We start from the raw sequence: 15,919 nt of genomic DNA, 5'->3' as shown, positions 1-15,919 counted from the left end.
CTGCCCAGCAAGACCTGGTTTAGCTCCTGCGTGTTTCTTGGCTACTCAAACAGGCAATAATTCAGTAAAAAAATCAGATTTTGCTCCCCATCACCAGCCCAGCAAGGAGCTGCAGTAGCCCAGCGCTTGGGTACTGGGCTGTAAAGGGTCCTCTTACTGGGGACTTTACAGTCATCCAGAGTTACTTCCAGTTGGCAAGGGGCCCTTTTCTTTAATTTGTTTTGAAGAAAGTCTGGCCTGAGCTGGAGCAGGGACCGTGAGCACTTCCCCGAGCAGCCACGAGAGAGCAGCCGGCAATTAGGCCTGGGAAGGCTTCGCGCTGCTCGGTGAAGGAAAAATAAATCACCCACAATGTTAAGAGAAATCCTTCACAGGATTCCCTGCTTGCCTGACACTCTTTAAACAAAATCGCAGTCGGGAATGCAAGCCAGCGTTAACGAAACCCTCACTACTTGTTTGGAGGCGCGCATTGCCGCGAGGTTCAGCCGTGGATTGGTGCATCGGGGCGGTTGCTGTGAAATATTGCCCTGCTGCAGGGGAAGGGAAGGTTTGTTCCCCGGATTACGATATTCTTGTCCAAAGCCAAAGGCTGCCTAATGACTGCTGGCAACGTCGACAGCCGTTTAGCGGCGGCTAGCTCTTTACCTAAGTTGTCCATTTCCCTGCGTGCTGAATAATATTCAGGCATCGGCTGATCAAAGAGCCTGCCCATGAAACGCAGCTGAAATAAGTTTTCCACACATTATTTCTCACATGTTAGATACATTGATACAGACAAGAAATGCTGTGCATACAAGCAGGCGCGGGTTGGGGGGTTGCGGGGAGGCAGGGGCGGCCTGTCCGTCGCCCGCCGCCGGCCCTGGCACTGCACCAGTTTTGATGCTTCTGCTGAGGATTGTGGCACCTCCAGCAGACATGAAAACCTCAGTTAAGGTTTTAGCTTTGTTTTCAAAGACCGTTACAGTAAGGTTTGGGATGAGCTATTAAAAGAAGACATAAATGTGATAAGTAAAGGAAAATCATTTGCATAAAGGCTTTGTGTTCCTGGAGAGTGCTTTCAAATATGCTGGCTAGTATTAAAAAAAAAAAAAAAAAAAGCAGAAATCCCTGCTCCTAAAACCTCAGATCACATATGAATCATGTCGTTCACGAGGCACATGTTTACTTGTGTGGTCACTGGGGTACATATTTTCACAGGCCTGTAAGAGCAGCTCTGGGGCTGCCACACAGGTCCAAGGCAGCGTGCCCGGCAGAGAGCCGTGATCGCTGAGGCTTGATCCCATCCCACTGCCAGAGCTGCTGGTGACTGACACACCTCTGGAAGCGTGCCCCGGTGAGTCGGTGTCCTCCTCGGTGGGCAGGGGTACGGGTGATCCCCTGCGTGGCACGGTAAATACCCCTGGCAAAAATGCTTTGGCTGTTCAGTGTCAGCTGCATGGTGTCTCTGAGTCAGGGCTCCATCCCTTGGGGGAGAGAGTTTTTGCTCCCAGGGCTGGGTTTGGGAAAGCTTTCTGTGGGAAGGAAGAGGAGGAGGAGGAGGGAGAGAGTGCCTAAGGCCGAAGGGTTTGTAAAGGGAATTCTGTGCCCCACGGCCTCAAAGGGATTGAGCTCCCAGTGAGGAGCTTCTGGCAACATCAGCTCCAGTGCTGCTGAGCTGGAGCCTTTCAATAGGGACAAAAAAAAAAAAAAGAAACCAAAAAACACCCCACCATTTTTTAAAAACAACAAAGTAATTAAGCATCGATAAAGCCCTGTGTGTTTTTCTGTATTTGGCTGCCCCTTGCAGAGACGCGCTGGCTCCAGCCATTCAAGTGGTTTCCTATGACTTGACTTCAAAACCAAGCAACAACAACACCACCCACCAGCTCTGCCACGCGTTGGCCTGTGCTGACCCCGGTGTGGACGCACGCACCCCACTCGGGCACAGGCACGTGGACCCCCACACCTTTCACCCAGAGGTAATTTGAAGGCACCTCCTTATTCTCAGGGTTAATCACAGCCATTGCAGTTGCCGCCATCCCTGGTGAGCAGCAAATGCTGTCTCTGAATTGTGTAAGTATACATGCAATGATATGCAATAGTTATATTTAAGTATTGTAAGTGTATAAAATCAAGGTGGAGTGGAAAGCATCAAAATGTGCAAAGCTGTGTTTGAAACCACGTCAAGTCCAGGATTATTTCCAGTCCTGCATTTTGAAGCCTCAGCCCCTAGTTTAGCTGATGCTTCATTCAGGCTACCATGTGGAGTAACACAGCTAATTAAGTCTATAATTAAATAATAAAGAAAGGATAAGAAAACAAAATATTTCATAATGCTTAATAAAATCTTAGTATTTAATACTAAAGGTTTCCATAAAAGGTTTATGGAAATATATTCAACCGGCAGTGATCAGATGGTTGGTTCAATACCAGGTGCCACAAAGTGCACCAGAGGGTGCTTTGAAAGATTCCCATAGTGTTTAGTAGGGAAGTGAAAAAAAATCTCCAAAAGTGAAGTACATAATGGATCCATTACTCTAAATAAATTTGGATTTATTGATGGACAATAACAAACACTGTGTAGTGGTGCCGCAGGGAAAGCCGTGCCAAGTGGCCAGTACTCAAGTCAGATTTTCACAATGTTTTCTCGCTCCGTTCATTTGATCATCCTAAAATGTTTTCAGAAGTTAAAATGATTCCTTCTGATATATCTTGTACCCAGTAAATTCTGTTTATATTGATGGCAAACAAATCTTAACTGAATCTATACAACTAATGTCTAAGTTCAGGGAACAAAAATAATCATTCCAAAAAGTGTTTAAGGTGAAATCAAGCTAGGATTGCAAAGGGCTGGTGGGAAATACATTTTGATGGTGTGGGCTGACAGTCAGGCTGCTAAAGACACCTTCTGGATCTGTTTTAGGAATTGCTTATTAACCACTTCAATAATAAACAGAGAGATTAAAAGCATGTAATAAAAGAAAATCCAGTGGATATTTCACTCTATATCCTCCAGCCCGACGCATTTGTTTCATTCAAAAATTCTCTGTTGTTGACTCTGTAACGTGATTCAGTGTTTATGTCAGTTAATGATTTTTAGGGAATCTTTCATTGGCCTTTTAATGCTATAAACGCCGTGAAGATTTGCGTGACATAGAAGGCTTTGGTTTGCTTTTGAAATGCAAAGAATATCAAAGGATTTAATCTTCACCGATGAGTTTCTGGATGGCCACACACACCGAAAGCGTTGTACAATAACATAGTAATGAAACGTAGCTACGGGCCTGACGCTGCAAAGCAGGTGAAGGATTTTACTCCTGTGTGCGGTTTCATTTACGTGCTTCGGTGTTTGCTGGAACGGCCCCAAAGGTGGGTGCTGCTCTTGGAAGGTGCAGAGACACGGGTTACTTTCAGGGCTCTTCTGTAGTAGACACCAACTACTACGCGGTTGCTAGCTCAGCCTCCAAAGGGTGAGTTTAGCAGTAAGTATGCCTATTTCAACTTTCCTTCTGAGGGAAACGTCATGGCATGCTTACTGGTCACTTCAATTGCATTTTAACCCTTTCTTAAAGTCATGTTAAGCTGGGGACTCTGGCTGCTGGGGAGAGGTTAACTGGGAAAGTGCTCACGTGTGGTTGGAGAACTCACCCAACCCTGCAGAGACCAGAGGCTTAACAAGAAACAGTTGATCCTTAAAAAGGTTCTCGTTTCTGCTCTGAGACAGAGATTACTTCTCACAACTGAATTTTGAAGTGAGTGAATAAAATGCAAGGGTAGTTAGTTCTTTCTTCAGTCTTAAGAAAATAAGTTAAAGTAGGTCTTGCATTTTGCAGATACTTTGTGCTACCGGGATTGTTTTAAGGTACAATTGTTAGACACGTTTAAAAAAAACAACAAAAAAAAGGTCTTTAAAGAGCTTATTTCCCGGAACATTACCAACCAAGAGCCCTAATGGGCTCACACCACACAGCAATTGTTGACTAATATTATGTGCTTTGCGGGGAGAAAAAAAAAAAAAAAAAAAAAAGAAGAAACAAACTGTTATATGTTTTTTTGTTGAGATATATTTAGAGAGCTTTCTTATTGTTAAGAGCTTTAGGAACAATAATCAGTGGTATGTCATTCTGGTATTGTTAGCAAAGTCCTTTCTATTGAATTTTCAAGATGTTGTAAAGTGAGATTATGTGAGTAGCACCTCTGGACACTTTTTCCCATCATTGTGTTGGTATCAATCGCTGACTTCCACTGTTTCTCCTGGTATTAAATGAAAATGTTGTTTCCCACTGCGCTGATTGGAGGCTGTATAATGCATGACATAACTGATAACCCTACTGAGATTACGCATTGTAGGATTCGAACTGCACGAGACATTTGGACAACAAAGTAGGTGGCCACTTGAACTGGGAGACAAAGTTTAAAAGTACCAGGATCATTGTTCCAGCTGAAATGAAGAAACATTATAAATGGATAATTTATGGGGCTGGTTCCTCAGGTTTGCGGGGGGAAAAAAAATGCTTTTTTTTTTTTTCTTTTAAACTGTTTTTCTGTGGGGAGAGTAGCCAGAATATATTTTCCCAGGGCAAATTCTTGCCCTGAGACACCCCAGCCTCCCTCATCCCCGGCAGAGCTGTGTTAGAGCAGAGACCCACACCCTGCCGAGACTCCTGACATTTTCCAAAGAGGAAATATTAAAAATTCAGTGGCAGAGTGGAGGAGGAGGAAGTTATGCTTTGGAACTAGCGGTGAGCTGAGAAAGCCAGATTTTTCAACTCTATAATTAAAAAAAAAAAAAAAAAAAGTGAAAATAATGAGAGGCTTTGAGCTAGCTTCTGTATTACACACCCCACCAGTATCTGAGCAACGTAAAGAGCGGCATAGGGAGTTCCCTTATAGAAGTTCTTGGCCGGTGCTGTTTCCATTACACCATGTCAGGTTGTTTTGGTTTTGCACTCATGCTTCAGAGGGATTTTTTTTTTGGAGGAGTGACTGAGCTGGTCCAATGCTTCTGTGCCATCCTGCTGATTACCCATGTACGCTTCTTCTCCCCCAGCACCGTGCCAAATTTAGGCTGGTTCAAGATTTTTGTTGGATGTTTCAGGGGATGGATTTACCTCAGTCTCTCTTCCTGCTCTCCTTAGTTCCTCACACAGTGAGTCTCCTTCCAACTTTGCTCCTTCCTAACCTAACAGAGGGTGGCATGTGCAGAGCTTGGCTTATGACCGACACAAGAGGAATGGAGAGGTCACTGTGGCTTTCCTTGTAAGCAGTGAAGTATGGGAAAAATCCCATTAGAAGTCATACTCCTGCCCTTCAGCATCTCTCAGCATGGTCCGTACACTCAGCCTGGACAGGGACAAATTCAGATTTGACTACGATGTTCCTCAGCTGATGGGGTGTTAGGTCCAAAAAGCAGTTCTTGATCTCCCATTCAAAATTTTTCATGGACGAGTGTAAAGCTGGAGTGAGTTCCTCCATGCAGCGGTTAAGGTTTTAATAGCTTTTAAGTAATAAAACAGCAGAACTGCTTCCAAAAAGAGTACCAGGGAATCAAGTCTAAATGTAATAAAGGTCTTTACTTCATTACAGTGGATTGCAAAGTGTTTTGTGGCTTGCGGTTACATAGAGCATGGGGTCTGTGGATCCTTCAGAACTAAATTTTTATTACACAGATGTGATTGCAGCTGACTGGACTTCACATCTCTGGGAGTCCCCTCCTGAGAAAGGGTAGGCATATGTCAGCATGCAGGAACTTCATGTTGGTCCTAGGGTAGCAAATATTATCTTCCTTTTAGAGATGAGCCAGGAGAGGCTGGGTGCTAGAAGAGATCCTTGGCCCCGCTCAGACTACAGATAAACTGAAGAGCTGACAGACCAGATGGGTGCCCAACAGAACTATCAGCAACAGAAGAAAGAGGACAGATGTTTTATCAGGACCTGTTGCGATAGAACAAGGGGTAATGGTTTTAAAATAGAGGGGGGGTAGATTTAGATTAGATTTAAGCCACATTTTTTTTTTACACTGAGGGTGGTGGAGCACTGGCACAAGTTGCCCAGAGAGGTGGTGGATGCCCCATCCCTGGAAACATTCAAGGCTAGGTTGGATGGGGCTCTGAGCAACCTGATCTGGTTGGAGATGTCCCTGCTCCTAGCAGGGGGGTTGGTCTGGATGGCCTTGAAAGGTCCCTTCCAACCCAAACCCTTCCGTGATTCTATGAAAGAGTTGGGTGCAATACAGCATCTGGTTCTGTAATTAGGAAAATGTAAATCATTAAAATGTTTGTAAAAATCAGTTTTGAATTAAGACCACTAGTCTCTGTCTTCCAATGTTTCACTTTCATTTGGATCACAGGTGACCTGAAACTGAGTCCGTTGCTGGGATTTTCACACAAACCCCACTGAAATTCAAGAGGAGCTGAACACTTAAATTAATCTCCACATCTCAGCCCATGCCTTCATTTTTTTTCTCAATTTCAGTATATTAGCACTTCAGATGTAAGAAAAATAAACCAAACCTCTTTATGTTGGGAGTGAAGGAGGACCTGTGGATGAGACGAGAGCACCCTTGGAGGATGCTGATGCCGTGGCTTGTGTTACATGGGTGGAGGATGCAGCTCATCATTTTTGCCTCCTATGATGGTAGAGGCCATGTAGTGAGTTGCTGACTTGGCACCCCAAGCTGTCATATCCATTGCTACTAAAAAAAAATCTCATTCCATTTGTTAACTTTTTCCAGGTGATTTTCTAGCAGGAGTTTCTCTGCCAGCCGCTCTCAGGAAGAGGGACCTGCCGGTGTGAGGGCGGGCACTACCCTGGACAAAGGAGCTGCTTTGCTAAGTGACCATGTTACACCGCTGCATACCTCAACCCAATTAGCACAAAGCTTCCTGGACCTTAATTGGGCCTGACACGCGCCTGCTGAAAGAGATTCCCCGGGAATTAAAGCGCTACTTCTCTAGTTTGAGTTGGCTGGTGATGCGAAACATGACACGATTTTTGAGAATTTTCTGTGCTTACCATGAAACAAATATGCCACAGGTATCAAGCAGGCTTTGTTTGGGGGCTATAATCATATTACAAATTGAACACTTCCACATGTGCATGCTGGCACATCTACCCTTGGCTATCTCACATGTATCTGCCCCAAGGTACAGAGGCTGAGGTCTTGACATAGCATAATAAAGATCTAAATATATTTTCCAGATTGCCTTAGCACATGCTAATGAAAATGAGGAGTAAAGGCCTGAAAGAAGCAGCTGTTTAAAATTTTCCTCAATCCCAGAAAATCAACTTCTTAATTACTGATAATTTAAGCATCAAAATGACCACTAACCCTCTTCTCCCACTAGACCCTCCCAAGCTGGGAGGCCTGCTTTAAGAAACTCAGGCAAAACTTTTTCTTAGAAGTGTAGCATTTCATCACATTTCTTTAGCCTTTCTGGAATTAATTAGTATTAAAATAAAGCAGGAAAAAGGAGGGTGCTTTCTGCCTTCTTCAGACTCTCTGCTCAGACAGCCAGAGCAGATGCTGCTGAAGCTCCTCCTCAGCAAGATATACGAGATTATTTTCATATTTCCACAGCACTTTTCACAATATAATGTTCCCCAAATGGATTTATACATATAAATAGCATTAATTGCCATTTAATATGGATGCTCCTGGATTAAAAAAAAAAAAAAAAAAAAAAAAGAGTCTCCTCTTCCGGCACACAGTGGCAAAGGGATCTGTGTTCCCTCTGGTTTATGGTCGGACCCAGGAGCTAATGTGTCCGGAGCAAAATTTGGGAGGTAGTTTTGGGAAAAAAGCTTCAGTCTTGCAAGATGTACCATGAGTTGTTGAATCGCTGTGTGGCAGTGGGGCCTTCTTTCAGAGGTTATTTCAGTGTTAGTCTGATTCAAATCTCAATTCTGGGAAAATAGGAAACTTTTTGCTGAAAATTGTTTTCCTCTAGCAACAAATGAATCTGAGTCAGGGAAAAATAAAGCAAAAGGAAAGGAATACAGTACTTTTTTTAAAAAAAAAAATTTTTTTGTTTGATGTTCTCCCCTTCAGCCTCTTCGCAGACTTCATTAAGTGACTCTGAATTGGAAATCTGAGCCTTTCCTAAAGCTGGCATCATTTTCTGTGTTGAAACAAAAGAGGAATTAATTGGGCTATTGTAAGCCGCAGACCAGGTATACTTACAAACATACACAGCCTTTCGATGGGATGGGAAAGAGGATGGTTTTGGCCAGGCTGGAGAATACATTTTAATTGTAACTGGAGTCCTGAAATGGTAGGGTCTGGTAGGTCTTCAACATGGAGAAAGGGTCTTCTGTTTGGTGCTGGATGCTTTTGTTTTGTTTAAACCAGTACCAGAAGCATCTTTAAAAGGAACTAGCTTTTCCATGCCTCTATGTGACTGACCAGCAAAACCACAAATGAGACTTAACAGAGCTGGAAGGCAGCAGAGTGTGGTGAAAAAATGAGGAGTGTGCAGCAATTCTCTGTATGTCTGAGCAAGAGGGACCTGACAGAAAGTTTTAAAGTTCAAGACACGCATGGTGCAATGGGCCAAACTCAAATCGTTGAGCAAAAGCAGCCTCACAAATGTTTTTATAATAACTTCCCCTCCCATTACCCCGCAAATGCGGCTATTAACACCGTAAAGCAGCAGGGCTGACACGGGAACAGCAACTCAGGCACGCAGTGTTATGGAGGATCTGGGCCAGGGTGAAATATTGATTAATCATCTTGTCATGCTGCTGCTTTGTTAGATTCTGTAGATAGGAATTGAGGCAGTAATATGCAGCTCCTCGGTCTAGTAAGGCTGCTGTATCACATGGGAACGATTTGTTGACTTATGGAAAACTACTACAGTGGGGTGAACAGTAGGATGATGCTGAAATAAGCTGAAGTGTTTCTTTAAAAAAAAGTATTGAAATTATTTTTTTTTTCTAAAAATACCACGATCACTATAGCAGAAAGCCAGAAACATTGGTCCTGACTTAGCAATCTGTTTGCATCTGGACAAGTACAGCTGTGTGGTCCATCAGGGAAGGTATGACACAAGCACAAAAATTATCCAGTTTTCTTTGTTTATTTGGTGGACGAGATGGCTAATTAAATCTGGATTTTCTTTTCAGCTGTTCCTCTGAATGAATAACTCTGCCATTGAGAAAAGACAACCAATATCAAGGTCATGGAAAGGAATCTACATGGAGTTGAAGGACCACTTAGGATATGTTTTGCCCCCTCTGCTCATTGCAACCCATAGTGCTCCTGCGTGGGATGCTTTGACATGAAAATACAAAGCTCAAGGCTCTCAACGGGAACATCAGTCTGGGGAGTCAATGACGCCATGGCAGCCGCTCCCTGATGGTCAATAGAGCTGCTTACGCGCAGGTTGAACTAACCCTACGGCTCAGCTCAAGGAGTACTTTTCCTGACAGTTATATGATGGGTGTGCGCTACCATAACCCAGAACATTAAACTCAGGAGAAACTGTCCCACCCTTTCTCTACCTCCAAAAAACTCCTTTCATCTAGGGCAGGTGAGGGCAGAGCTGATAAGAACTGTCACTGCATCAAATTAAAGGGGAAAACGATCTGGAAAGTTGTTTGCAGATAAAACTTGACTTGATTAATCTATTTGTTCTCTTTATTTGGCAGAAACCTAAAACCAGGTTTCACGGTGACTTTAACTGCACTAAAAATAATAGCCTATTTATGCAATTATCTGCATGTACTTGACCATTGGCTCAGGCCGGTGAAGTGAGTACAAGGACATGCACACAGGCTTTTTTAATTATTATTTTTTTTTTCCAGGTGTGGTTTAGGTTTCCTGCACCAAACCCACCATCCTATAGGTCTCAACTTGCCGTCAACCTCTGCACAAGGCTCAGGTGCTGTAAGTGCAAACTCAAGGCAGCCCGCGCCTGCTCTCGCTGGGTTTTAATTCAGCCCTGCCATTGACCCTGTTGCCATGTGATGGTCATAAAACCAGTTGAAGCATACTTGGGCTGAAAACAAGAATGACACACATAGGGTATTCTGAAATGTAAGTATCTGGTGAGCTACGAGAGGCCTTTGTGTACTGAAACAGTTATCTCAGTCCTTCTCTCTCTGCTGATGGGAAGAGTGGGAAAATGTGCATTTCCTGGGCTATTGTTGGCTTTTCCTGGACATCCCACTTCCTGTTACTCTGCAGCTCATCCAGAAGAAGCAGGGCCTTGGACCTGATTTCAAAGGGAACGCTCAAACATTCTAATTTTTTAAGATATTTTTTTTCCCTTTTAGACCCTAAAGGCTCATTTCATGCAGTTGAAGGCCAAATTAGCCTCTCAATTTTGGATTTTTATCATTCTAGCGAGTCAATATTTTGCCATTAGCCCGCCAAGCCGCCACTTCTCCATGTTGTCCCCGTGAGCAGCAGGTGGGTGCATCACCAGCCTGAGCACAAGGCTCCGTAAGAGCGTTCAAAGGTGACCTTGCACCAGTCCCTCCTGTAAAATTTATCTTTTCCAAGATAGTGTTTTGAAGATTAAAGGACTGATCTAAAACCCTCCAATGGTGTCTTGAGAGACTCTGGACTGGGTCCCAAATTGCACGAGTAAGTCCAAGACGCTTTGCGGTGCCCCACTCTCTGGTTCCCCTTGTCCTCATGACCCCACAGACACAGCCTTTGCCCCCGGACTGCAGATGAAATGTGACATTTTTGCCCTGACCCAGACAAAAACAAGACAATAAGGAAAAAGATCCCTTCAGTTTTGTATTCCTTTATTTTTTTTTAAGTTGATCCTCCCATAGTAATGTACTGAAATGCGTAACAGTTACATTGTACAAAGCATTTAAAGAAAGTACCTCAACTTGCTGATTATTTCAAAATGAGATTATAAACAAAAAGGAAAAAATAAATCTGGTCCCTCACTAAAGGCCAAAAAAACCCCCAAAAAAATAACTGAATACCTTCCATTATTTATTTATTTTTTTAAAACATAAATTTGGAACACTTCATCTTACAAATAGGATTAACATGAACATAACATCACACAAGCTCGCAGACAACCAGCATAAAATATTGGGTACAGTTTTTTAATCAGAAGAATCATGCTTTCATGAGGAAATTATAACTGTTTATACAATTGAATCAATTTACTGTATTACAAAAAAAAAACCAAAACCTAAGTCGCATCTATTAGTTATTTAGTTCATTAAAAGGCAAAAATAAAATAAAAGAGGAATGTAAGAAAATTTCAAACACTGTTTTGCACTCCCATATACACAGATCAGTTCACCTCACTTTTTTTTTTTAAGTACATGGGTGCCTTACATCGTAACGCAGTGGGGGACTGGAGCAGTGCTGTTTGTTACAGGAACAGTGCTATTTCAATCAACAAACAATCGTTTGCCAACAAATAAATACATGGTACACACAACACAAAGAAGAAATTAGAGGGTGGGGGGAAAAGGAAACAATACAACAAAACAGTGACATGATTGTCGAAAATCAAAATCTCCTTACAATGATTTGAACTAGTGGTGCTGTCGATGAACGCGGTGCTTTCACGGAATTATCTGGATGATTTAGCTTCTTGGAGTAGTGAACATTCATAGTTTACAATATACACAAGCCTCTTATGTATTGTTTCTCAGAGTTCTTTTTTTTTTCTCTTTCTTTCTTTTTTTTCTTGTTTTTCCTTTTTTTTTAACAATGCAGTTGAGAAGGCAAAAGAATTATGGAGAGAACAAAATATTCCCTGTTACTTCTTTCTACATTTACGATGGATAGTGTGCATTTGATAGAACTATTTTCTTTCTTTGAAGGGCTAAAATGCATAAAGCTTTAATGAAGAGATTTGTACATAAAAGCAACTGTTCCCAATCCTGTGTCAAACTATCTTATACAAAAAGAAAATCAATTCAGTTCCTACTTTAAAGGAGTGCCCATGTGTGTATCAATGCAGTCTTAACCCTTTTGCCCCTGCCCCTCAAAGCCGGGTGAACTGGAAGACACTTTTTCCCGGCCCTGGTTTACATAATCCACTGAAACTTTTTTTTTTTTTTAAGTCGCATTGATCCTCCAGAAGTCAGCAGCTGCCTTTGCTGTGCAAAACAAAATATTGAGAATAAATAGTTTCTTTTTAAAATTATTCAGTTTAAGGTCACCGGACTTTAAATGAGTGACCCTGCAGATTTATAAGGCATTCTGCTCAGCAGTCTTTTAAATAGTCATATATGAAAGAGCCATGCTACTGGTTTGGACTTGGTCCCATTCTCGGTAAGACTTCACAATGTCATACGTGACTGATGGATTGAATGGCGCTGGATTCTGCGGCGGCTCTCGCCATACTGTGCCACATGTTGGGAGAACTGTGGGATGCGGAATGAAGGGAGTCCTTGTCGGAGAGAGAGAGCATCATCGCATACGCCTGGACGGGGAAAGAAGGAGGACAAAGAGGTCACGATCCTGCGGCGTGGATCTGAGCTTGGACCCGTGCCACACCTACTTGGCTAGGGCATCACTTAGGCTGCAACTGCTGTTCTCAACTTATTTGAAAAATATCAAAGCATGTTAGGTAAAACCACTGTCAACCTTTTCACTGACACTTTTGACTCACTAATAGTAATAATAATTTCTGCTTTCATCTGGCTTCACAAAGCTCTCAGAAACCTTTCATAGCAGACAAGGTCCCAGAGTCTCCTTTGCCTTCAGATTCTTAGCACAGGAGGCTCTTTTCAAGAGCCTGAGGAATCACATTATCCCTTGGCTGGTCCTGTGTTTCACCAAATACCACAGTCTCCTCTGCTGACCTTTTCTACAGGCATACTCTGCAGATTTTTAAAAGGGCTAAAAAGACCCATTTTAATTAATGTTTAAAAAAATTTCAAGAAATAGCACTAAGATATCAATCTAGTTATTGCTGTTTTAAAAACATGCTGAGGACCTAGAGGTGGTAACATCCAACAGACTATTAAAAAAAATACCAAAAAGCCAAGGCAGCCAGAGATCAAGTCACATCCCTGCAAGGCTGCAGCCAAACTCCCGGCATCAGGGTGATCATGGCAGCTGTCTGAAAGCAGACTCAGACTCTTTCTTATCATGGCATTTCTGTGGGTGGCAGACAGGAATGAAAATAGCCAAAAAAGTAAGAAAATCCTCCGTCATCAGGGACCAGAGCACCCCGCCATGTCCCCCGGGAGCGGTGGGAGCACAGCGGGAGGCCGGGGCAGGCTGAGGTTTGTGGACATGGAGCACAGCCCCGTCTGATGAAGCTGAAATGATCTTGCCTGCCACACACTAACAGTTTAATCCTTCGGGTATTTAGCGACAATAATATTTTAACTGAGTTAAGCTTTTACCTGGGATTTGGATTTCCTGTACAACGGTTGTTTTAGGTCCTCTGGCAGCTGGGAAGTATTGAAAGCTGCCAATTCAGCTTCACTATATTGATTTTCTTCCATTTTCCTCATTTTGAGGCTATCTGTGAAGTGCCTTATGTGGTCCAAAGCCGAAAGTCCAGTCTTATTATACTCCTCATCTTTATACCTACAAAAACACCACAGAGGTTTTAAGGCCAATTAAACGATCCTTTCTGCGTTCCCTCCTCCTCTCAGATTTACACATCTGAGCAATTTCCCCTTCTTTACACTCAGAAACCACCTTGCCCTGTGGAACCATGATCCCAAAATAAAAGAATTTCCCCTTTCTTTTCTGAAGAGGAGAGGTCGGGCAGCGGGAGCAGGGGAGGGAGAGGTTGTCTCTCTCCTGGTGTCTCCACAGCCTTTCACAAGACCATTCCAGGAGGTCCAAGTCGGTTTACGGAGCAGATAACGTCTCTCCCATGAACGTTTCCTGTCTCACCCAGAACACGACAATAGCTCCCCAAGCACAGTTATTTTTCCTCTTAAGGGCTACAGATTGCATGAAGAGACTGAAAACAGGGCTGGTATTGACCCAAACACAGATGCATGTTGCTATCGTAACTGGGAAGCTGGCTGCTTCTAACTGGTTCCCACGGCACACAGTTTGGTGCTGGCACTCTTGTATGGTTTATTGTTTTTATTCCGCATATCGGGCACACCAATACTCGGAAGGAACCAACCTGCCAGGGGAAGCTTTGCAGTTCATGTCCAAAGTACTCGTTTCCTCATAATCCTCCTCTGGGGTCCCTTCGTGCATGTCACTCGTAACGGGCTCTTTGACTGCTTTCCCTGCAAGTTCACTCTCCTCATCTTCTTCGTCCATCATTACTTCATCTTCTGCCTCTTCATCATCCAGCAAATCTGAGTTCTGGCTGGATACCATGGCTTTTTCGTCCTTAAAGTGGCTGCCATTCATTCTGAAAGTACCAAAACAAACCCAACCAATAATCACAAATCAGTTATGAAAGCTCCTCACCAGCAGATTGTCAGAAGCAGACCTAAAAAGGATCTGTCCCAGCAGAATAAAGTGATTTCTGCATTTTACATCTTGTTTAGTTTCAGACATTTATGCAGCATCGGAGAAAATTCCACTCAAAAATCAGTGGGATATTACAGTACCACCAGCATGGGATTTTCCCGTTATCCTCCTAAAACTACTGTTCAAGCAGAGATATGTTGAGATATCCATTCCAAATTTTCGCATGCATTATTTCATCTCATGTTTCCAATCATATATGCAGTCTGTACAAAACAACTCATTGCCTTTTAACAGAAGCTGTAGAGGCCAAGAAACTCTGAAAATCAGATCTGGCATTTTCAAAAATGACATCCAATACTGCACTCAGAGTTTTAAAGTCAAAATTACATGCATAACTAATTTTGCACACTACCACCCATTTGGAAGCCATACTACTTCACTGAATGTATGGATTACGTATGGGAACATAGGGGACTTCAGCTGACGACCTGAAGAGTGGTCTGCAATATTGCCTCCACGCTGAACTACATTATCGACTGATTTGAAGGGTAAGAAGAAATGAAAAGAAGGGTCGGATAGCATTTTGGGTACATTTATTCTTATTAAATGAGTAATTATAGCAATATGCACATGGAAAAACATACAATCTACCCCCTGTTATTGGGCTGTCCTTTGCTTTCAGACAATGACTTTCCTTAACTACTTCCTACAGGATTTTATCAAGGACATAATACCCACGCTGAAGTAGGGGCTCGTTTGCTAAAGGCCTCAACCCTGCAGGATTCTGAGCATCCGCAGCTGCGTCGTGTCCACTGCACTAAACAAGAACTAAAGAAATTCGGCACCGCCATGTCGACAAATGCATGGCCATGGGTTCTGGAGGTGTAAAAGGGCTGAACAAATTCACGCTACCGGCGTATCTGCTCTGCTGCGTTACGTAGCACAGAGGCCTTGATTCATCTATTGTTCTCATTGTGCAAAAGGTCCTTACTCTTCCAGGAATACAGTTACAAAAATGGAAACTTTATTGTCCGCCCGCAGTTTGCTTTAGACTCCCAGTGCTTCAAACTGTGTGGGACAATATGGAATACACCAAAAGTCTGGGCAAGATAAGTACGAGCCCTAGCAGCGCATTCGGTATTTAACGTTTGACTTGCTGTTGTAACCGATATACTTTCTTAGGGAGCGTACACAAGTGAAAGCTAGTTTCTTAGACAACAATAGCATCATTTTCCTAAACATAATAGAGTTTCGTCTATTTTCTGAGCAAATTCCAGCTGATTGTCATGAGTTTAGCATTGCATTGACAAAAAGAAACTAGGGAATGGTCTGTTTATATCACAGTATCAAAAAATCTGAGGCTGTGCAGAGTTGGGAGAGCTGAAGCAGCCACCCCCCTCTAAGATAATCAGAGCAATATCTCTTTATCATCTTTTATTTAAATAGGCAGAAATAAAAAATTGTTGAGCACAGTTTGGGCTGCCAACTTACTTGTTATGCTCAATTGAGGCTGCTAGAAATGAAAGGGAGATGGACTACAACCAAAGTAACAAAAGCCAT

General features: G+C 42.8%; 1 protein-coding gene across 7 annotated transcripts in view; it reads right to left on the bottom strand.

Moving 5' to 3' along the window:
* Positions 1 to 10,717: 10,717 nt before the first annotated feature.
* The window catches only part of MECOM (MDS1 and EVI1 complex locus), a 339,255-nt gene continuing 334,053 nt past the window's right edge, over positions 10,718 to 15,919 (bottom strand). For all 7 annotated transcript variants that reach the window (XM_086754444.1, XM_086754445.1, XM_086754447.1 and 4 more), the window contains 3 exons: positions 14,061 to 14,297; positions 13,318 to 13,504; positions 10,718 to 12,386 (listed from right to left, as the gene is read on the bottom strand). In XM_086754444.1, the coding sequence (XP_086610570.1) occupies positions 12,252 to 12,386; positions 13,318 to 13,504; positions 14,061 to 14,297 (559 nt within the window). In that variant the 3' untranslated portion in view covers positions 10,718 to 12,251. The remainder of the gene's footprint in view (positions 12,387 to 13,317; positions 13,505 to 14,060; positions 14,298 to 15,919) is intronic.

The sequence above is a fragment of the Chlamydotis macqueenii genome, chromosome 9 (assembly GCF_036417535.1).
Source record: "Chlamydotis macqueenii isolate bChlMac1 chromosome 9, bChlMac1.mat, whole genome shotgun sequence".
In the NCBI taxonomy this organism is placed as follows: Eukaryota; Metazoa; Chordata; class Aves; order Otidiformes; family Otididae; genus Chlamydotis; species Chlamydotis macqueenii.
The sequence above is the reverse complement of the archived record's forward strand: the minus strand, read 5'-3'. Positions and strand labels throughout refer to the sequence as shown.